This window comes from Bombina bombina, chromosome 3, assembly GCF_027579735.1.
Source record: "Bombina bombina isolate aBomBom1 chromosome 3, aBomBom1.pri, whole genome shotgun sequence".
Lineage (NCBI taxonomy): Eukaryota > Metazoa > Chordata > Amphibia > Anura > Bombinatoridae > Bombina > Bombina bombina.
The window spans coordinates 1,124,436,719-1,124,459,822 of NC_069501.1; the positions used below are offsets into that span (position 1 = coordinate 1,124,436,719).

The following is a 23,104-nucleotide window of genomic DNA, read 5'->3' on the forward strand; positions in this document are numbered from 1 at the left end:
CAAGGGCCATGAATCCTGATGGTGCTAATAATCCACCTTTACCTGCCATAATTTCCAGGATGGATGAACAGGATCACCGCTTGGATCAATTTGCACTAGCCCTGCAAACCCTGCTGACTCGCACTGCACATTTGGACCAAAGTGTCCCGCAAGTTATGGCTGCTCCTGTTTCCGCTGCTGCACCTATGCCTACCAGGAGCATGTCCGGTTCTGCACCTCTACCTCAGCGATATGGAGGCGATCCTATTCAGTGCAGAGGGATTTTGAACCAGGCGGGCATTTACTTTGAGATGTTACCTCAGGCATTTCCCTCTGACAGAGCTAAGGTGGGATTTCTCATCTCGTTACTCTCTGACACAGCGCTTGCCTGGGCTAATCCCTTGTGGGAGACTAATAAACCTGTGATTTCAAATTACCCTGAATTTGTGGCCTCCTTTCGAAGGGTATTTGATGTTCCGGCTCGCTCCTCCTCTGCTGCTAAACGACTCATGTCCATTCAGCAAGGTACAAGATCTGTTGCTCAGTATGCTATTGAGTTCCGTACGCTTGCCGCAGAGGTAGGTTGGAACAATGAAGCCCTTATTGCCGCCTTCTTTCATGGGCTCTCTGATGCGATCAAAGACGAAGTTGCTGCCAGAGATTTACCAGAGGATCTCGAGGCATTGGTGTCTTTTTTGATCCTAATTGACATCAGACTCAGAGAGAGGCCCTCTTTCAAGGAGCGCTTGCGGAAGCCTCCTGTTCCATTGTCTCCTACGTGTTCGTTCCCAACCATGCCTCCCTCTCCTCCCATGCCTCCTGGTCCTGAGTCACCAGGTACTGCTGCGCCGATGCAGTTGGTATTCACGCGTCTCTCCGTGGCGGAGAGGGCCTTTAGGAGGAGGGAGGGGCTCTGCCTCTATTGTGGGTTACAGGGCCACCTTTTGAAGTCTTGTCCTACACGGCCGGGAAACGCTCACACCTAAGGTCCTGTCGGGGGCAGACCTTGGGTGGTTTATCCTAGTCCCCGGAACCACTTAAGGAGAAACCTTTGGTCATGGTTGTCCTTTCCTGGGTGGACTCCTCCATAGTCACCCAGGCTCTTGTTGACTCCGGTGCTGCAGGCTATTTCATTGACAGTGCTTTTGTATCAAAGCACTCCATTCCTGTTTTGCCTCGGTCCGTTCTGCTTGCTATTGAGGCCATTGATGGCAGGCCCCTTCAGCCCGCACTCGTTACTCACGAAACTACTCCGTTGTCCATGGCTGTTGGGGCTCTCCATTTTGAAACCCTCCAGTTCCAGGTGATAAACTCTCCGCATTTTCCGGTTGTTCTGGGTTATCCCTGGCTCCAAAAGCACAATCCCAGTCTCGACTGGCGCAGGTCTGAAATTTTGGTCTCCGCAATGTATTTCCACTTGTCTTCGGAAACCAGTTAAAGTCTTGTGCACTTCTTCGGTATCTCAATTGCCAGAGGAGTACCGAGAGTTCCTAGACGTGTTTGACAAGGTGCGTGCCGGTACGTTGCCTCCTCACCGGTCTTACGATTGTGCCATAGACCTGCAACCCGGAGCCATTCCTCCTCGGGGCAGGGTGTACCCTCTGTCTGTTGCAGAGAATTTTGCTATGGAGGAGTATGTTGCCGATGCTCTGTTACGGGGGATCATCCGCAAATCCTGCTCTCCTGCAGGGGATGGCTTCCTCTTTGTGAAGAAAAATGGTGGAGAGTTAAGACCATGTATCGATTATAGGGGTCTTAATCGTCTTACCATTAAGAATGCTTACCCTATTCCGCTTATTACGGAACTCTTTGACCGCCTCAAGGGAGCTACGGTCTTTACTAAACTTGATTTGAGAGGAGCGTACAATCTCGTTAGGATTAAGGAGGGCCACGAATGGAAAATAGCATTTAACACCAGGAGCGGGCAATATGAGTATCTTGTAATGCCCTTTGGCCTATGTAATGCTCCTGCTGTTTTCCAGGAATTTATTAATGATGTCCTACGAGATATGTTGCAACAGTGTGTTGTGGTGTACTTAGACGACATCCTCATACACTCACCCACACTTGAGGCTCATCGTTCTGATGTTACACGGGTACTTCAGAGACTACGTGAGAACGGCCTGTTTTGTAAACTCGAGAAATGTGAGTTCCATCAGACTCAAGTAACCTTCCTAGGTTATGTTATTTCCGTTGCAGGGTTCTCCATGGATCCTGACAAGTTATCTGCAGTTCTGCAGTGGCCTCGCCCAGTTGGTCTTCGGTCTATTCAACGTTTTTTGGGGTTCGCCAATTACTATAGAAAGTTTATTAAAAACTTTTCTTCCTTGGTCAAACCTATCACAGACATGACCCGTAAAGAGAATAATCCACTCCATTGGTCACCTAATGCCATTAAGGCCTTTGATAGTCTTAAGACTGCCTTTGCTGCCGCTCTAGTTCTGGCTCATCCTAACCCTGTCCTGCCTTTCGTTCTTGAGGTCGATGCGTCTGAGACTGGAGTAGGTGCCCTCTTGTCTCAACGTCCTACGCCTGACGGTTCTTTGCATCCGTGTGGTTTCTTCTCTAGGAAATTGCCTCCAGCGGAGTGCAATTATGAAATTGGCGACAGGGAATTACTGGCTATAATTTTGGCACTTAAGGAATGGAGGCATCTTCTCGAGGGTACTAGCGTGCCAGTGCTCATTCTTACTGACCACAAGAATTTAACTTATCTTTCTGAAGCAAAACGTTTGTCGCCCCGACAGGCCAGATGGGCGCTATTTTTGTCTCGGTTTAATTATGTGGTCTCCTACCTGCCTGGTAGTAAGAATGTTAGGGCTGATGCCCTCACTCGACAATTTTCGCCTCTGTCCAAGGAGGAGTCTGTACCTACTCCTGTTATACCTCCTGACCATATTTTGGCTACCATATGTACTAATTTGACTTCTCCCTTGCGGGAGGAGATCCTGGCTGCACAAACCAATTCAACTCCTGAGAAACCTAGTGGTAAGTGTTTTGTTCCTGAGAATCTTCGAACTAAACTTTTGCACACTTACCACTATCCTAAAGCCGCAAGTCACCCAGGCAAGAACCAAATGATTTGGTCTGTCACTTGACAATTCTGGTGGCCAGGTCTTCGTTCTGATGTTGCTGCGTATGTTGCCTCCTGCTCAGTTTGTGCACAGAATAAGACTCCTCGACGTCTTCCTGTGGGTCTTCTTCAACCTATTGCTAATGGTGAGTGTCCCTGGACACATCTTTCCATGGACTTCATTGTCGAGCTCCCTGTTTCCAATGGCAATACTGTTATCCTATGGTGGTTGACCGTTTTTCTAAAATGTCACATTGCATTCCCTTGATGAAGCTGCCTACCGCTCAGGAGCTTGCTTCAATTCTTGCCTGGGAGGTCTTCCGTTTACATGGGTTACCCAAGGAGATAGTCTCGGACCGGGGTAGCCAGTTTGTCTCCAGATTTTGGCGTTCCTTTTGTGCTCAAATGAGGATCCAGCTTTCCTTCTCCTCGGCATATCACCCTCAATCCAATGGGGCTGCGGAACGGTCTAATCAAGCTCTGGAACAGTTCCTCTGTTGCTATGTCTCAGATCACCACAATAATTGGTCTGAACTGTTACCTTGGGCAGAGTTTGCTCGTAATAGTGCTATTAATGCTTTCTCCAAGTTATCCCCGTTCATGGCGAATTATGGGTTTCAACCATCCTTGTTGCCCGATTCATTCATGTCTCAGGGTATTCCGACTTTGGAGGAGAATCTCCGGCAACTTTGTTCCATGTGGGTGCAGATTAAGGATTGCCTTAATCGTTCTATGCAGCGCCAAAAGTTCCAGGCTGATCGTCGGCGTCTCCCCGCACCTTCCTACCAGGTTGGTGAGTTTGGCTGTCCTCCCGCAACTTGAACCTTCGTGTGCCTTCCAATAAATTGGCTCCCCGTTATGTTGGTCCTTTTCAAATACTCCAACGGGTTAATCCTGTGGCTTACGCTCTTGACCTTCCTCCTGCTATGCGCATCTCCAATGTTTTTCATGTCTCCCTCTTGAAACCATTGGTTTGTAATCGGTTTACCACTGTGTTGCCTTGTCCCCGTCCTATCCTTGTTGACAACCATGAGGAGTATGAGGTCAGCAGCATTATTGACTCTCGTATGTCCAGGGGCCGTGTACAGTATTTGGTTCACTGGAGGGGCTACGGTCCTGAGGAGCGTTCTTGGGTTCCCTCCTCTGATGTTCATGCTCCTGCCCTCCTCTGTGCCTTCCATGCCCGTTTCCCCAATAAGCCTTTTGTCCTCCCACGGGGGAGGGGTCGTTGAGGGGAGGGTACTGTCACGGTTTTTTCCCTGTTGTGTTTGCCATGTGCTGCTGGCAGCCATTTTACTCACCTCTCTTCCTGTTTTGGTGCATTGTGGGGGTTGCTGCTCATTGCCTGCACTTCCTTTTATGGCCAGACTGTTGTGCATCATCCATGTGAGACAGGATGCGGTCTCAGAATTGTGATGTCATCACTTATTATTTAAAGGGCCTCTGTTCAGTATGCTTTGCCCTTGCGTTGTCTCAGGCCTGTTTGTAAGAGCTCCTGTGTTTTACCTGGCTGCCTGACATCCTTCCTGGTTCCTGATCCCTGGCTTGTTCCTGACTCTGCTGTTTTCCTTGTTCCTGATTCCGGCTCGTCTGACTATTCGCTTTGGCTCCTGACTCGGCTCGTCTGACTACCAGCTCTGGTTTTGACTCCTGGCTTGTTATTTGACTTGTGGACTTTTTATTATTTTTTGCTATTAATAAAGGTGTGCTTATTTTTGCACTTCTCGTCTCAGTCTGATTCCTGGCACCCTGACAAACCCTAAACCTAAACACCCCCTAATTTAAATATAATTTAAATAAATCTAAATAAATATTACTATCATTAACTAAATTATTCCTATTTAAAACTAAATACTTACCTGTAAAATAAACCCTAAGATAGCTACAATATAATTAATAGTTACAGTGTAGCTAGCTTAGGGTTTATTTTTATTTTACAGGCAAGTTTGTATTTGTTTTAACTAGGTAGAATAGTTATTAACTATTTAATAACTACCTAGTTAAAATAAAGACAAATTTACCTGTAAAATAAAACCTAACCTAAGTTACACTAACACCTAACACTACACTATAATTAAATAAATTAACTAAATTAAATACAATTAGCTACATTAAATGAAATTAACTAAAGTACAAAAAAACCAACACTAAATTACAGAAAATAATAAACAAATTACAGAAATTTAAACTAATTACACCTAATCTAATAGCCCTATTAAAATAAAAAAGCCCCCCCAAAATAAAAAAAAACCCTAGCCTAAACTAAACTACCAATATCCCTTAAAAGGGCCTTTGCGGGGCATTGCCCCAAAGTAATCAGCTCTTTTACCTCTAAAAAAAAATACAAACAACCCCCCGAACAGTAAAACCCACCACCCACACAACCAACCCCCCAAATAAAATACTAGCTAAAAAAAATAAGCTCCCAATTGCCCTTAAAAGGGTAGTTAGCTCTTTTTCCGCCCAAACCCTAATCTAAAAAATAAAACCCACCCAATACACCCTTAAAAAAACCTAACACTAACCCCCTGAAGATCGACTTACCGGGAGACGTCTTCATCCAAGCCGGACGAAGTGGTCCTCCAGACGGGCAGAAGTCTTCATCCAGACAGCATCTTCAATCTTCATCCATCCGGCGCGGAGCGGGTCCATCTTCAAGACATCCGACGCGGAGCATCCTCTTCATCCGACGACTAAAACAGAATGAAGGTACATCCAAGATGGCGTCCCTTAGATTCCGATTGGCTGATAGAATTCTATCAGCCAATCGGAATTAAGGTAGAAAAAATCCTATTGGCTGATGCAATCGCTATATTAATTTTTTTCAATCAATTTTTATTTTTATTATTTTATACAGTCTTTTTTGCTTACCGTTCCCTTCTATTCTCCTCCCATTAGTTGTTTCCTAGTTTTTGATCCAGTGACGTATAGAGCGGTCCCACCCGCTCTATACGTGTCTAGTAGGCTCGTGCACGGTGACTATCCAAAACTGCGCATGCGCAGCATTCTCTGACTCGCATCAATGCGCATGCATTAAACAAGTTCATTGCCGATTTCAGCGCATGCATCATTCGTCCACAATATAGTGTGACGTTTCTTGCACAAATGAAGTAACAAGATCTAGTGTGGGGTAAATCATTTAATGCCATTAAAGAAGCCGATTGTATACTGTTGCAGCTTGTCGTGGAACTGCTGTTACCTAACAGTGCTTAAATAATATTTTCAGTGCGCATGCACGAAACGGGGCCGCGCTCGCTTTGCCGATGTAAACAGAGAATACTGGCGCATGCGCATATTGTCACAGTAACTGCTGACGTCAATTTACGGCCGCCTAACGGCCAAAAAGTCAGTTGGCTAGCGAAAAAACGTGATCAGACTTTAAAAAAAAAAAAAAATCGGGGTTGATTTACTGATAGCGAAATTACAAAGAAAGAATTGATATATCTAAGGAACAATGTAGAAGTAAAAGTATTGATGAATGAAACTGCCATTTATTTTGTGAGATAAACACAAAATTTAATTAGGACTGATCAAAGTTAACCTTCACTTTAATTCCTATTGGCTGATAGAATTCTATCAGCCAATCGGAATCTAAGGGACTTCACTTAAAGGTACCTGGATGACTTCACTTAAAGGTACCTTCTTCTGTTTTAGTCGTCGGATGAAGAGGATGCTCCACGTCGGATGTCTTGAAGATGGACCATTTCCGCGCCGGATGGATGAAGATAGAAGATTCCGTCTGGATGAAGACTTCTGCCAGGCTTGGATGAAGACTTCTGCCCGTATGGAGGACCACTTCGCCCGGCTTGGATGAAGACGTCTCCCGGTAAGTCGATCTTCAGGGGGTTAGTGTTAGTTTTTTTTTAAGGGTGTATTGGGTGGGTTTTATTTTTAAGATTAGGGTTTGGGCGGAAAAAGAGCTAACTGCACTTTTAAGGGCAATGCCCATCCAAGTGCCCTTTTCAGGGCAATTGGGAGCTTAGGTCTTTTTAGCTAGTATTTTATTTGGGGGGTTGGTTGTGTGGGTGGTGGATTTTACTATTGGGGGGTTGTTTGTATTTTTTTTGCAGGTAAAAGAGCTGATTACTTTGGGACAATGCCCCACAAAAGGCCCTTTTAAGGGCTATTTGTAGTTTAGGCTAGGGTTTTTTATTTTGGGGGGCCTTTTTTTAATTTTAATAGGGCTATTAGATTAGGTGTAATTAGTTTAAATTTCTGTAATTTGTTTATTATTTTCTGTAATTTTAGAGCTGCAACTAACGATTATTTTCATAATCGATTAATCGTCCGATTATTTTTTCGATTAATCGACTAATCGGATAAAAAGAGAATCAATAATAGTTTTCTATGTTTTAAATAAAATCCACATAATGAGTGTTACAAATATAAACTTCAGACGAAAACTTTACATTAACACAACTGTTTCTTCAATTTTTAAGCAGCAGAGCACAGTTTTAAAATTACAAAACAAAACCGCAAACTGTTTGAAAAGAGGTAGAACTAGAAAGAGTTAGACTATCACTGTTAATAACATTCTGTTATTCACTCTTTCAGAAACTTTGCATTGAAATGCAAAAATCTCAACATGTCCACATGCTTCTGGCTAAGGCTGGTTCTCTGTTTGCAGCTATATTTCCTGCAGCAGAGAAAAGGCTGTTCAGGTGTATAAGTAGGGTTTTGCCAATTTCACCAAAGTGGGATATTTATCTTTGTTAGCTCTTCACCAATGCTAAAGTGTTTTCTACCTTGGCAAGGGGCCTCAATAAAGTAACCCTTGACTTCATTCTAACATAAAAATATCTTGAATATCTATATGCAATGGTAAATAACCAGCTATAAGGTTAGGGGAAATATCTAGTCCGCTCTAAAAATAACAAATATATATTTATAAAGGTTGAATCTGGTACATATTATCACAATTTATTAAAAAAACAAACAAAAAAAAAACAAACAAAAGCAAAAGCGCTAAGGACTGTATATCAATAACAGGACAAAGCCTTACACATTTATTTATACAGTACATATAATCAGCAATAGCAACCAATACGCTAATAATTGTGCAAACAGATAATAGTGCACATCAATTTAAATAACTTCCATCAAACTAGGGGCAAGGTGTAAACAACAAGCTTGGCACTATATTATGAAAAGCATAGTTCCAAATCACCAGATTTAATATAAACAGTCCAAATGATGACTATTATATCTGGGTTGCACATAGGCCAGGGGTAGTTGTAAACTTATAGTGTCCTGAAAAAGTGAAAAGTAGACTTCTGTAGACGTCCTTTAGGCTAAGGACATAACCATAAAACACAATACCATATGCAGGAGTGCATCGGAGTGAAGCAGCTGGTGTTGTGCACAGACCAACTAATTGCAAACCAACTAATCGATTAATCGATTATGAGATTCGTTGACAACTATTTTCATAATCGATTATTATCGATTATGCCGATTAGTTGTTGCAGCTCTATGTAATTTAGTGGGTTTTTTTGTACTTTAGCTAATTTAATGTAGGTAATTGTATTTAATTTAGTTAATTTATTTAATTATAGTGTAGTGTTAGGTGTTAGTGTAACTTATACAAACTTGCCTGTAAAATAAAAATAAACCCTAAGATAGCTACAATGTAACTATTAGTTATATTGTAGCTATCTTAGGGTTTATTTTACAGTTAAGTATTTAGTTTTAAATAGGAATAATTTAGTTAATGATAGTAATATTTATTTAGATTTATTTAAATTATATTTAAGTTAGGGGGTGTTAGGTTTAGGGTTAGACTTAGGTTTAGGGGTTAAAAACTTTAATATAGTGGCGGCGATGTTGGGGGCAGCAGATTAGGCGTTAATAAATGTAGGTAGGTGGCGGCGATGTTAAGGCCGGCAGATTAGGGGTTAATAATATTTAACTAATGATTGTGAGGTGGGAGTGTGGCGGTTTAGGGGTTAATATGTTTATTATAGTAGCGGCGACATTGGGGGCAGCAGATTAGGGGTTAATAAGTCTAGGTAGGTGGCGGCGACATTGGGGGCGGCAGATTAGGGGTTAATAAATATAATGTAGGTGTCGGCGATGTTGGGGTCAGCAGATTAGGGGTTCATACATATAATGTAGGTGGCGGCGGTGTCCGGTGCGGCAGATTAGGGGTTAAAATTTTTACTTTAGTATTTGCGATGTGGGAGGGCCTCGGTTTAGGGGTTAATAGGTAGTTTATGGGTGTTAGTGTACTTTTTAGCACTTTAGTTATGAGTTTTATGTTACGGCGTTGTACCATAAAACTCATTACTACTGATTTTTAAATGCGTTAGGACTCTTGACAGGGTAGGGTGTACCGCTCACTTTTTGGCCTCCCAGGACAGATTCGTAATACCGGCGCTATGGAAGTCCCATAGAAAAAAGACTTTATGAAGTTTCCGTAAGTCGTTTTGCGGTAAGGCCAAAGAAGTGTGTGGTAACCCTAAACCTTCAAGACTCGTAATACCAGCGGGCATAAAAAAGCAGCGTTAGGACCTCTTAACGCTGCTTTTTTACCCTAACGCACAACTCGTAATCTAGCCGTATGTGTTTGCAGGATTGTTTTGCCAACTTGAATCTATAGTTTATCTTGGGAGTTTACGCACCATTCAATCTGTTGTTGGATATAGTTTTCCATTATAGAGAAAGGTTAGGGATTCCCAGCCCACCCCACTCCTTTGGTAAATAGAGCAAGTATTTAGCGATGTGTGGTCTAACACCCCTCCATATAAACTCTTTCAAAGTTCCTTGGAGACCTAGTAGATATTGGTTAGGCAGTGGGATCAGTAGGGTCTGTAGGTAATAAAATATACAGGGAAGGACGTTCATCTGGACCACCCCGATTCTTCCCAACCAGGAGATCGGTTTGCTTTACCAGGTGGATAGATCACAAGTGATAGTAGAAAGTAACTCAACATAGTTTGTATCAAAGAGAGAATCTGGTGATGGATACCTAAATACTTGAGCATACGGGTTTTGATTTTTAAAGGGCAAACTTGTGAAAAATCACAGAGATCTGCTTGGGGAAGGTTAATATTCAATAGCTCTGACTTAGTTTGATTCACGTAAAAATTTAAAATCTTTCCATATTCCTGAATGCCCTCCAGAAAAGATGTGAGGGGATGAGTTAGAGTTAATAGGACATTGTCTGCATACATTGACAGCTTATGTTTTTGTTGTCCGATTAGGATTCTGGATATTAACTTGTTTCCCCTGATTTTTTGTGCCAGTACCTCTATGGTTAGTGCAAACAATAATGGTGAAAGTGGACACCCTTGGCGGGTCCCGTTTTATTATTTTAAATGGATTTGAGAGTATATTGTTTAATTTAATCTGTGCAGAGGGCATTGTATATAAAGAAAGAACATACTCTATGAAATGTTGGCCAAAATTCATCTTCAACAGGGCTGCCTTCAAAAAACTCCAGCTAACCCTGTCGAAGGCCTTCTCTGCATAAGTGGAAAATAAAATCATTGGAATATTATGGTTTTGAGCATAATTCACAAGGAGAGTTGCCTTGATGGTATTGTCCCTGGCCTCACGACCATGAAAAAATCCCATTTGATCGGTAGAGATAAGTTTTGGGAGGTATTTATTCAGTCTAGTAGAGAGGATTTTTGTGAAGATTTTTATGTCAATGTTATAGAGCAAGATAGGCCTAAAATGTTTGCCCTGCAAAGGGATTAAACATGTTATTACTTATCTCCAAAGCAGCAATGCACTACTGGAAGCTAGCTGACTACGTCTAGAGAGCCAATGGCAAGGCCAAAATGTGTGTAGCCACTAATCACCAACTAGCTCCCTGTAGTGTATGATATGTTCATACAGGTAGGAAACCCGTAATACAAACTGGTTGGGACCGGAATTCGTATTTCAGAATAGTTTGGATTTTGGAATATTTGTATATTTGCATCTTTTAAATGGGAAAGCTTAGAGAAGAGATGGGGCCAAGTGTAAATAACAATATCTTATGACATGTAAATATAGCCTAAATGACATAATACAGCGTATGCATGCAACCTAAAGGTAGCTTTATATCATTCTTAGGTCCCGATGATCAAAAGCTCACCACCAAAAATGTGAAAAAACAGGTTTAGCCCTGCAGGGACAGTCTTGTTGCAATTATCAAAGAAAATGGGCTGTCCTGCGAGTGGCAAGCTGTCTTCCGTAAAAAGAATGTAAGCTATCTGCTTTGTGAAAGTTTGCAATGCAGGACAAAGTGCACAGGGAGAAACCGGCATATGTTTTATCTTATTTATTTATTTTTAATCCAGTTTTATTGAAAATAGTATGTGGTACGAAGCAACAAAAAACATACAAACACAGTTACAGTGTAAATGAACGGATTCATAATTTTAAATAAAGAACATTACAATAGCAAGATTAGTCATCAAGAAGTAATTGGTATAAGAAAATTAAATAATAGAAAATAGAAAAACAAGTGTGTCTCCACTCATACTGTGGTTATTTATATTTAAGCTCTGTTTGGGTTGTCTGTGTATTATGCTCCCATAGATATTTTGGTGATTCTAACATATAATTTTTTTTTCAGTGATTAGCTGGTAATTAGGGGAATCTTCAAAAAGAAATATGTTTTCATTTGGTCATTGAAGGAAATGAGGTTATTTATATTGTGTTATTTAAATATTGTTCCCATATATGTTGGAACTCAATATGGATTTCTATATTCCCAAGTTTTTGATAGTTGTATTCCTCTAACTCAACATATTCTGATACTTTGCTTCTCCACATTCTTATTGTTGGAATGTCTTTGCGTTTAAAATTTTTGCAATAAGGAATGTGCTACTATTAATCATAATTTGAAAAAGTTTACAATTACTTTTATTGGAAAGCTAAGGGCTGGAAATGAAACTTCAAAAACTCTCTCTACCTCTTATTTCCAACCAAAATGGTTTAGTTGTGGGCACCACATATATTCCATGACACTATCCACATCTCTAGCACTGTTTACTGGTTTAAGGGTATAATCTATGTAGCTCACGTGGAGTTAAGTACCAACTGTGAATGACTTAATTTATCTCTATCATTAATGCCGAGATGGAGGAGGAATGAGTGTTGGAGAATATGTTAAGGGCTTGTTGGGGAAGAATTATCATTCCTAGGTCTTTTTTCCCATGTTTTGATAGAGTGTGGCAAAAATCCTGGGGAGTCTGTTTTATGATCTTGTATAATATAGAGAGAGAGTGAGAAACAAAAGTGGAAGTGTATAGTTTCTTTAGGTTGGATAAGGGTAGAGATTATTATGGGTTGATTTATCTTGTGTGAGATAATTGTGCACTAATGTATAGGTGACCAATTTGTAGCCCATGTAAGCCCTTTTTCTAGAAGTTCTGATTGTAAGAAAATTGGGGTCAATCAATCATTTGGGGAATTCTCCTTTCTGTTCTATCAGTTCTCCGCAGGAGCACCTGTGGACCAGTATTTATCATAAAAAAAAGTTACTTTTTCTTTCACTTCTCCATAGGAGAGCTGAGAACTAATGATACATTTCTCTAGTCGGATTAGTATCTGCGCCTTATTTATCCCTGAAAATAAGCAACTATTCTCCATGTAAGTCATATGTAAGCCAATAGAAATATTTATACAGCCTTCCTAGTAGCTTTGTTAATGCCCCTCTTCAACAAACTGTCTGTCATGTAAGAAAATTGATCTACATTTTCATGTGGCCGGCGGGAGAGACCAAAACAGAGGAATGAAGGAAAGAAAGAAAGCGAGCAGAAGAGGGGGGAAGAGCAAAAGAGGGAGAGAGAGCGCAAAAGAGTGGGAGAGAGAGCTCAAAAGAGAGGGGGAGAGAGAGAGCTCGAAAGAGAGGGGGAGAGAGAGAGCTTAAAAGAGAGGTGGGAGAGAAAGAGAGGGGGAGAGAGCGCAAGAGAGGGGGAGAGCGCAAAAGAGGGGGAGAGCGAGTGCTCAAAAGAGAGGGGGGAGAGAGAGCGCAAAAGAGAGGGGGGAGAGAGAGCGCAAAAGAGAGGGGGGAGAGTTGAAAAGAGAGCGCAAAAAAGGGGGGAGAGAGCGCAAAAGAGAAGGGGGAGACAGAGTGCAAAAGAGGGAGAGAGAGAGCAAAAGAGGGAAAGAGAGAGCGCAAAAGAAAGCGCAAAAGAAAGGGGGAGAGAGCACAAAAGAGAGGGGGAGAGAGCACAAAAGAGAGGGGGAGAGAGCGCAAAAAAGAGGGGGAGAGAGCGCAAGGGGGAGAAAGCACAAAAGAGAGGGGGAGAGAGCACAAAAGAGAGGGGGAGAGAGCGCAAAAAAGAGGGGGGAGAGAGCTCAAAAAAGAGGGGGGAGAGAGAGCGCAAAAAAGTGGGGGGAGCGAGCTCAAAAGAGAGGGGGGGAGAGAGCTCAAAAGAGGGCGGGGAGAGAGAGCTCAAAAGAGGGCGGGGAGAGAGAGCTCAAAAGAGAGGGGGGGAGAGAGCTCAAGAGAGGGGGGGGAGAGAGAGCTCAAAAGAGAGGGGGGGAGAGAGCTCAAAAGAGGGGGGGAGAGAGCTCAAAAGAGGGGGGGGGAGAGAGAGCTCAAAAGAGGGGGGGGAGAGAGAGTTTAAAAGAGAGGGGGGAGAGAGAGTGCACAAAAGAGGGGGAGAGAGAGTGCAAAAGAGAGGGGGAGAGAGCGCAAAAGAGAAGGGGGAGAGAGCGCAAAAGAGGGGAAGAGAGAGTGCAAAAGAGAGGGGGGGGAGAGAGAGCAAAAGAGAGGGGAAGAGAGAGCAAAAGAGAGGGGGGAGAGAGAGAGCGCAAAAGAGAGGGGGGAGAGAGAGAGCGCAAAAGAGGGGGGAGAGAGAGAGCAAAAGAGGGGGGGGGGAGAGAGCAAAATAGGGGAGAGAGAGAGAGAGCAAAAGAGGGGGAGAGAGAGCAAGAGGGGGGAGAGAGCAGATGAGGGGGGAAGAGAGAGAGCAAGCAAAAGAGGGGAGAGAGAGCAAAAGAGGTGGGAGAGAGCAAAAGAGGGGGGAGAGAGAGCACAAGAGGGGAGAGAGAGAGCAAAAGAGAGGGGAGAGAGAGCAAAATAAGGGGGAGAGAGAGAACTCAAAAGAGAGGGGGGAGAGAGAGAGAGCGCAAAAGAGAGGGGGGAGAAAGAGGGAGCAAGGGTTGGAACCACGGTACCTAAAAAATTGGCCCGTGTACACAGGCTTTAGGACTAGTCTATTATAAACACTGAATAGTGGCAAAACTTTGTGATTGGATTGAAATTGAACACAGGCTCTAAATTGATACCCTAAAATTTGAATCTAAAGGGCTCAGAGTTGCTGAGCTAGATATAAGGGACTTGCTCAAAGAGCCTCGAGATGTTAATTAAAAGAGACCATATACAACAGTGGTTTAAAAAACGGATGATATAACATAAAATGCTTAAAAGTCCAAATAAATATTCAAATTGGATAATAAGAATCTTACTATAGTCTATCTCAATATGGATCCCAACTGCTGATTATGTAGAAATCTTCTTGGGCGGTAGTTAACAAATAATTCCAACTTGCAATGTTGTCCCTTACCTGCCAAAAAAGGAAAGGCAAACAATAGTGCAGATGGCTTCTTAATGTGATCACAATTAAAATACTCCTTACCAGTCAACCGGTTTCGGTCTTCACTGACCTTTCTCAAGACTTTGAGCCCTTTAGATTCAAATTTTAGGGTATCAATTTAGAGCCTGTGTTCAATTTCAATCCAATCACAAAGTTTTGCCACTATTCAGTGTTTATAATAGATATTTGTTCACATCACATCACAGTTTGCAAGCAGAAACACATTTGAAAACACGTTGAAGCTGTGCTGTTGTTTTTATTTGGTTCTATTTATGCTTTATGTTTGCATTAGTTGATTTGTCAAAAATTCACTTGTATATCGTTTTATTTTGAATTCATTGTTTATTTTGAAAATAAGGTTCACACACCCCTGCATATTTTTCTCAAATTTTTTCACTTGTTAGGATAAACACATAGGCACAACCTCAGGTTTTATATTTTGAATTCAGGTTCTAGACATTCCTGTAACATTTTTTGTCCACCTGTTAGGATTTACATCATTTTGGATAAACACATAGGCAAAACCCCAATTCAGAGCCACTTACATTTCATTGTTGTTATCAATTGTTCTACAAGTATTTTTAAATTCTTCCAAGTGTTTCAATATATATTTTAAAGTGTAACATGGATCCATGACTAATTGTTGTATAATTTTAAATGTACCAACTTTTTTACCTTATGTATTAAATCATATTATTTCAACCTATTGTTACCTTTGGTATTTGACTATCTGCCCATAGACCCTGCCTACGTTGTTTGGCGCTCTGATATCCAATCTTAAAATTGAATCCACCCTTGGCAACTAGGTGCCAATTTATTAGAGCTGGAGGTCTGTTGCGTTATATAGTTGGCGCTTAGTTATCACCTTTCCACACTATATGAGGGAGACGCCTGCGCATTGGAGCCCAGCAGTTTTGTCAATCGCATTGCGGTTCACATACTTAAATCGCGCATGCGCACATGCTCTTGATCGTTGTGAACGCGCATAGATGATACGTATAGAGCGGGTGGGATCGATCTATACGTAAAGACTGAGAAAGCAGGAAGAATTAGATGGGAGGAGTCAGGACAAAAGAACGGCTGAAAAGAAACGTTAGTAATAAAATGAAAATATTAATATGTTTTATTAAAAAAAAACGGCGATTATGTTTATATACATGGGGATAATGAGATGCTGTGTTTTGAATGTTCAAAATTAACTTTCACTTTAAAATTGCATGCACTATCTGAATCATTTAAGTTTGATTTTGACTTTCCATTACCATTAATAAATATAATTGTAATCTTATTCCAGTTTTCATCTGTGTCTCCCAAAAAGCAGCAATAATGAAGAAAGTGTATAACAATTATTGGGCTTCATTTGTAATCTTTTCTCCCACCCAGGTCTTTACTTGTGTTTCTACATTTCAAAGCACAAATAAGGTCCCAGAATTTTGTGCTCTAAAAGTTAAAACAAAAATGTAATAAAAGAAAATATCAATTGGGGTTTTCATCCCTGCATTCAAATATATAGGTGTGTCATAAATCAAAGCCACTGTTAAAGGGACAGTCTGGTCAAAATTAAACTTTGGGATTCAGATAGAGCATGCAATTTTAAGCAACTTTCTAATTTACTCTTGTCAATTTTTCTTCGTTCTCTTGGCATCTTTTTTTTTTTTTAAAAAGCTAGAATGTAAGCTTAGGAGCCAGCCCATTTTTGGTTCAACACTTGGGTAGCGCTTGCTGATTGGAGTCTAAGGGCTAGATTTCTCAATTAAGGGCGGGCAGGGGTGTACATATTCGCCGTCTGCCCCTGATCTACTCTGCCGAATTTAACAGCACAAAATAGAGCTTGCGTGCAACACTGCCTCCCTGCCAATGCACAGCCAATCACACGCGGGCAGGAGCTGTCAATCTCCCCGGTCAGATGAGACTGGGGAGATTGACATTCTCTACCTAAGAGGTGGAGAAGAGGATAGGGAAGCAGCGGTCTGATAACCGCTGCTTGATAAATCCTGACGGCAGGTTCTCTTGTGAGAAAGGGAGGAGATGAATTGTCAAAGGGAGGAGAAGGATAAATCAAGTCCTAAATGTAGCGATCAATCAACAAGCGCTAGCCAGGGTGCTGAACCGAATATGGGCCGGCTCCTAAACTTACATTCTAAAGATACCATGAGAATGAAGAAAAATTGATAATAGGAGTGAATTAAAAAGTTGCTTAAAATTGCATGCTCTATCTGAATCATGAAAGTTTAATTTTGACTGGAGTATCCCTTTAAGGATTCCAGCATATTGTTTCATTAGAAAATCCATTAAAGCTACTGGCAAATTACAATGATTCTTTCTTACCGTCTCAAACATAAATTCAGACAACACATCCTGCTCATGCATCTCAATTAAAGGTCCAAGCCAACAGCAACACAACAGCATATGCTTATTGATTTGAGTCTCCCGCCCTCTTTCTTCCTGTAGCTATCTGTACCATGTGATCACTGCTGTCACCTGACTCCTGTAACGTCAGAAGGTCCTTTAGAAGGATGGGATCTAGTAGGTTATCCCTTGAGATTTTTAGAAACAACCGCGTTTACCTCAAAGGGATTACCGGATTGTGGCGGTGAGCGTGCTCTGCAGCGGCGGACTAAGTGGTGTCCACCAGGGTGCGCGCACAACTGGTGAAGTGTCGTGGAGCGGGAGCGCGCAGCTCCGGCCTGTCTGCTGGCGGTGATCGGGTGAAGATGGCGCCGGGCGGATGGAAATCCTAATGACAGTTTCCAGGATCGCTTCTATCTGTACCATGGTGAGTGGCTGCCTGAGGGAAGATGTGATGGCTTGTGCCATTTGTGCAGGCTTGGTGATCTGGGGAATAGTAGAGGTTACCAGTATTGAGAGGGCGCTGTGCGGTTCTGAGTGGTAGGAAAGGCCGGGGATGTTCTAGGGCCTACTATTAGCAATGGAACTGTGAAGGTGCATGTTTATAGAAATGTAAATATTTTACAGAAAACTTAAAGCCTTGTTGACTGCGAGGTATTCCTGAATATGAGGTATTCTCCCGCACCTGTAGCGCGGAACATTTTTTTTACTTGTTGCTCTTTCTGACAGAAATCCCCTTGTCAACAAGTAACTTTACTGCGCGTAGTAAACTCAGGTTTACCACGAATACATCACTCGGGATGCACAAGCTTTAAATGGGGAGCAAAATACATGTGAGAGGTAACAGGTCTAGTAAGTACAATAAATATTCTATATGCACAGTTTTTTCTTTTAATAATTTCACTGTTAACGGATTATAAACAATGTTTGCAATACATAGCTTATTCTGTTCTACTCAGATGTCCCTTTTAATTAGTGTCTCTTTAGCCATTACATGATCACTGCAAATGCCCAACTGCTTGTGCACTGCACCACCTGTGATAATATATTTTACAATTGCAAATATTAATTATCATGCTGCGTGCATACGTTTCATTTCTTACAATATTGCAAGTAATAGAACTTGTTTCATTTCACTAAGTCACCTTTTTGTTCCTTCAAATGCTTGTTTTATTGCTCTCCAATTTAGTTACAAATACAGTTGATCAAAAGGTAAAGCTCATAAAAAATAAAAAAACTCATCACCTTTTTTTCTTTATGCTGTAATCAGGTTTTTATGTCTGTATTATAGTCTTTTATAATGTGTGCCTTACATTTTTTAGCTGAGCTGGTCTTTTGGTGTTGCATAGGTACTCTGCCCTAGTCAGCAGGTGTCCACAGTCCCAGCACAGAACTGTACACAGTACAGTTGAATTAGGCTTTTATGGAAGTGTGTGTTATACTTATGAATCAATTCACAATTTAGGCAACTCAGAATATTAAAGTAGTTTGTACATTTGTTATACTAGACCAAATAAAAAATTCAGATAAAGGAGGATAATGTTTTAAAACAATACAATATAAACTGCTCTTTATCAACAGATCAGGTGTTCTATATAATAAAGAATAAAGTTAAAATTCTGCTTGCATACTTTCTGTTTAAAATATGTCATAGGAGAAATGCACATTTTCCCTTTAATTTAAAGGGACAGTGTACTTAGAGATATATATATATATATATATATATATATATATATATATATATATATATATATATATATATATACTTTATTATAGATATCAAAATAACAAGAGTATTGCATTGAGCAATGATCCTTTTTTTTTTTTTTTTTTTTTTTTATTGGACTAACTATACATTTATAAGTTGACAAGCTTTCGGAAGAGTTCCTTAATTTATCAAGTCTGAAGCAATACTGACCAATTCAATGGAATTGGATTGTATCTTAAAACACAGAATAGCTAAGAAGACAGTGCAGGGAGAGGAGGAGGTGTCGTAAAAATCATGAGGGGGGCTTAGGTAACAGGCAGACAGTGTCCAGTGTAGGAGAACAGACAGGGGAAATATATAGCTATACATAGAGCATATACTGATATAAAGTTATATATCAACATTGAATCAATAACTATAAAGATGGGAAATTGTATATACAGGGGGAATACAAAAGTTAAAAAAAGACAAAAGTGTCGACATAGGCTTACCTGTGTACCTATGTATAAAGAATGTGGAATATACAATGTAATTGACTAAATGAAAGTACATTACAAAAAATTTTGATAATGTGTTAAGAATCCAGAGTCCACATTTAGTCCAGAGTTAAACAGGTTGAAGTGCATTATCATTTTCATTTCAAAGGTTTTTCTTTCCATGGTGTTTTTGAAGTTGCCTCTGAGAATTTTGATTTTGAGGTTTTGGATGGAGTGGTCAGGTTGGGTGAAATGGTGACCAACAGGGGTGCAGTATTTTGTTTCACAGTGGTTTTTGATTGAGTGTCTGTGAAGGTGCAGTTTTTGGCTTGTTTCTCCAATATAGCATCCCATTTCACATGCAGTGCAATGTATCATGTATACCACATTTGCAGATATACATGAATATGCCCCTTTAATGTTATAAGATTTATTATTGTGATTTGCTGTGCTGCTTTCACAAATGTGTTGACACAGTTTGCAGAGTGCTTTATAGCAGCACTTGGTTCCATTCTAAGTGTTCTTTTTCTCAAGGGGTAGCTTCCTATGTACCAGTTTCTGCTTTAGTTTAGGTGGTTGTATGTATGCCAGGATTGGGGGTTTTGGAAAGATTTTTTTTGAGTGTGGGATCCTCTAAGGGTAGTGGCTGTAAGTCTTTTATGATTTTTCGTATCCCTTCCACAGCTGGGTTGTATTTGACTACTAGTGGGATACGTGATATGTTTTTCTTCTCCCTGTATTGTAGTAAGTGTTCACGTGGAGTATTGAGGGCAGAGTTAAGATGGAAGCCTTTTCTTAAGAAGAAAAACATCCAAGCCCAGCTAAATTTAGCAAAAACATATCTGAAGTCTCCCAAAAGCATGTGAGAAAAGGTGTTATAGTCTGATGAAACCAAGGTTGAAATTTTTGGCAACAATTCCAAAAAATATGTTTGGCGCAAAAACACTGCATATCGCCAGAAGAACACCATACCCACAGTGAAGCATGGTGGTGGTAGCATCATGCTTTGGGTCTGTTTTTCTTCAGCTGGAACTGGGACCTTATTCAAGGTAGAGGGAATTATGAACAGTTCCAAATGCCAATCAATATTGGCACAAAACCTTAAGGCTTCTGCTAGAAAGCTGAACATGAAGCAGAACTTCATCTTTCAGCATGACAACGAACCAAAGCATACATCCAAATCAACAAAGGAATGGCTTCACCAGAAGAAGTTTAAAGTTTTGGAATGGCCCAGCCAGAGCCCAGACCTGAATCCAATTCAAAATCTGTGGGGTGATCTGAAGAGGGCTGTGCACAGGAGATGCCCTCGCATTCTGACAGATTTAGAGTGTTTTTGCAAAGAAGAGTGGCAAATCTTGCCAAGTAAAGATGTGCCATGCTGATACTCATACCCAAGAAGACTGAGTGCTGTAATAAAATCAAAAGATGCTCCAGCAAAGTATTAGTTTATGCAACCATATATTTTTTTTTTTTATTACTTACTTTCACCTAAAAGATTTGTTTGTTTTCAATTGATTTGCTTATTTTATAGGTCACATTAAAGGTGGAAAAAAGTATGTGTATGTGTGTATATATGTATGTGTGTGTATATATATATATATATATATATATATATATCTCAAAATCTTCCAGAACGTGTAAAAATAAAACGTCCGACTTTATTGATCCATTAAAAGCATAGCAATAATCAGATAAGAACGTCTGACATGTTTCGACCAGATGGTCTTACTCATAGACTGTCTATGACTGAGGCCATCTGGCCAAAACATGTCAGACGGTCTTATCTGATTATTGCTATGCTTTTAATGGATCAATAAAGTTGGACGTTTTATTTTTACAAGTTCTGGAAGATTTTGCCTTTTTTTGTTATATTGCATTGATTATCCCCTTTTAAAAATCTTCTGGGACTCAGACAGGAACAGGGATTTAATCTCCCATTGCATTGCTGGGTATGTTCTCTTGGCTAAAGTGTTGGAGCGCAACCTTCGGTCTATCTACTTCAGGATTGGCGGAGCAGTAGTGAACACGTCACTGACGTGCTGGGCGGCTTGCTGTTCTTTGGCTACAGACGGAATGAGGACGAGGCTGCTTCCCCTGGCTCCTACAAGCGCGGCGTTGGCGGTGCTGTGAGAAAGCCTTGTTGGTGAGGTTTAAGAGCCGGTTCCCGTGTACCTGTTTGGCCTGAAGATCCGTGAGTCATACGCTTTCTCCTAATTAGGAGTGGAAGCGTTTGTTATGCCCTTAAATGTTTTTGCTCAATCAGCATACCGAGCTACTGCATCCTGAACTATACACATACTTTGTGCATTGTGAGTTTTGCTACTTACACTTCTAAAGAAGGCTTACAGATTGTGATTATTCCATTTTCTCAAGTTGGTGTATATATGTGTGTGTATGTATATGTATATATATATATATATATATATATATATATATATATATATATATATATGTATGTAGCCCTCAGTTTACGCCGGGGTTAGGTTCCAGAAGGAATGGCTGTAAATCGAAACCGTTGTAAATTGAAACCCAGTTTATAATGTAAGTCAATGAGAAGTGAGGGAGATAGGTTCCAGGCCCCTCTCAAAATTGTCATGACACCTAATACATTATTTTTAAAACTTTGAAATGAAGACTTTAAGTGCTAAACAGCATTATAAACCTAATAAAATAACCACACAGCACAGACTTCACTTGCATTTTTCTTCTGGACTGATTTATAGACAGGAAGATCTTGTTCCTTTGAAATCTGCTCGATAGCTCAGGTCTGTTTAAACAGATTAATTTCAGCTTGCTTGGCTTTTCTGCAACACAAGCGGACAGCTCCACCTACTGGCTATTTTAATAAATGCACTGCTTCTCAATGCTTTTCAATAGCAGTCACATGACTGGAAAAAAAAGGTTGTTATTATGAAACGGTGTAAATTGAACCATTGTAAAACGAGGGCCACCTGTGTATATGTGTATATATATGTGTGTGTGTATGTGTGTGTGTGTATATATATATATATATATATATATATATATATATATATATATATATATATATTTATATATATATATATATATGTATATATATATATATATGTATATATATATATATATATATATATATGTATATATATATATATATGTATATATATATATGTGTGATATAAAAAGTACACGTTACTGTGATGTAAAAAAATGAGGCAAGATAAATAATTTCAGAACTTTTTCCACCTTTTTAATGTGACCTATAAACTGTACAACTCAATTGAAAAACAAACTGAAATCTTTTAGGTAAAGGGAAATAAAAAAACTAAAATAATATGGTTGCATAAGTGTGAACACCCTTAAACTAATACTTTATTGAAGCACCTTTTGATTTTATTACAGCACTCTCTTTTTGGGAATGATTTTTTCAGCATGGCACATCTTGACTTGGCAAGATTTGCCCACTCTTCTTTGCAAAAACACTCTAAATCTGTCAGAATGCGAGGGCATCTCCTGTGCACAGCCCTCTTCAGATCACCCTACAGATTTTGAATTGGATTCAGGTCTGGGCTATCCCAAAACTTTAATCTTCTTCTGGTGAAGCCATTCCTTTGTTGATTTGGATGTATGCTTTGGGTCGTTGTTATGCTGAAAGATGAAATTCCTCTTCATGTTCTGCTTTCTAGCAGAAGCCTGAAGGTTTTGTGCCAATATTGTCTGGTATTTGGAACTGTTCATTATTCCCTCTACCTTGACTAAGGCCCCAGTTACAGCTGAAGAAAAACAGACCCAAAGCATGATGCTGACACCACCATGCTTCACTGTGTATGGTGTTCTTTTGGTTATATGCAATGTTGTTTTTGCGCCAAACATATCTTTTGGAATTATGGCCAAACAGTTCAACTTTGGTTTCATCAGACCAGAACACCTTTTGCAACATGCTTTTTGGAAACTTCAGATGTGTTTTTGCAAAATTTAGCCGGGCTTGGATGTTTTTTTTTTT

The 23,104-nt window shown here is 40.4% G+C and overlaps 1 protein-coding gene across 1 annotated transcript in view; it reads left to right on the forward strand.

Moving 5' to 3' along the window:
• The first annotated feature begins 17,093 nt into the window (after nucleotides 1-17,093).
• Nucleotides 17,094-23,104, forward strand: part of USP12 (ubiquitin specific peptidase 12) — a 353,283-nt gene continuing 347,272 nt past the window's right edge. Inside the window, exon 1 of the mRNA XM_053705571.1 lies at nucleotides 17,094-17,368. Within this exon, the coding sequence (XP_053561546.1) occupies nucleotides 17,321-17,368 (48 nt within the window). The 5' untranslated portion in view covers nucleotides 17,094-17,320. The remainder of the gene's footprint in view (nucleotides 17,369-23,104) is intronic.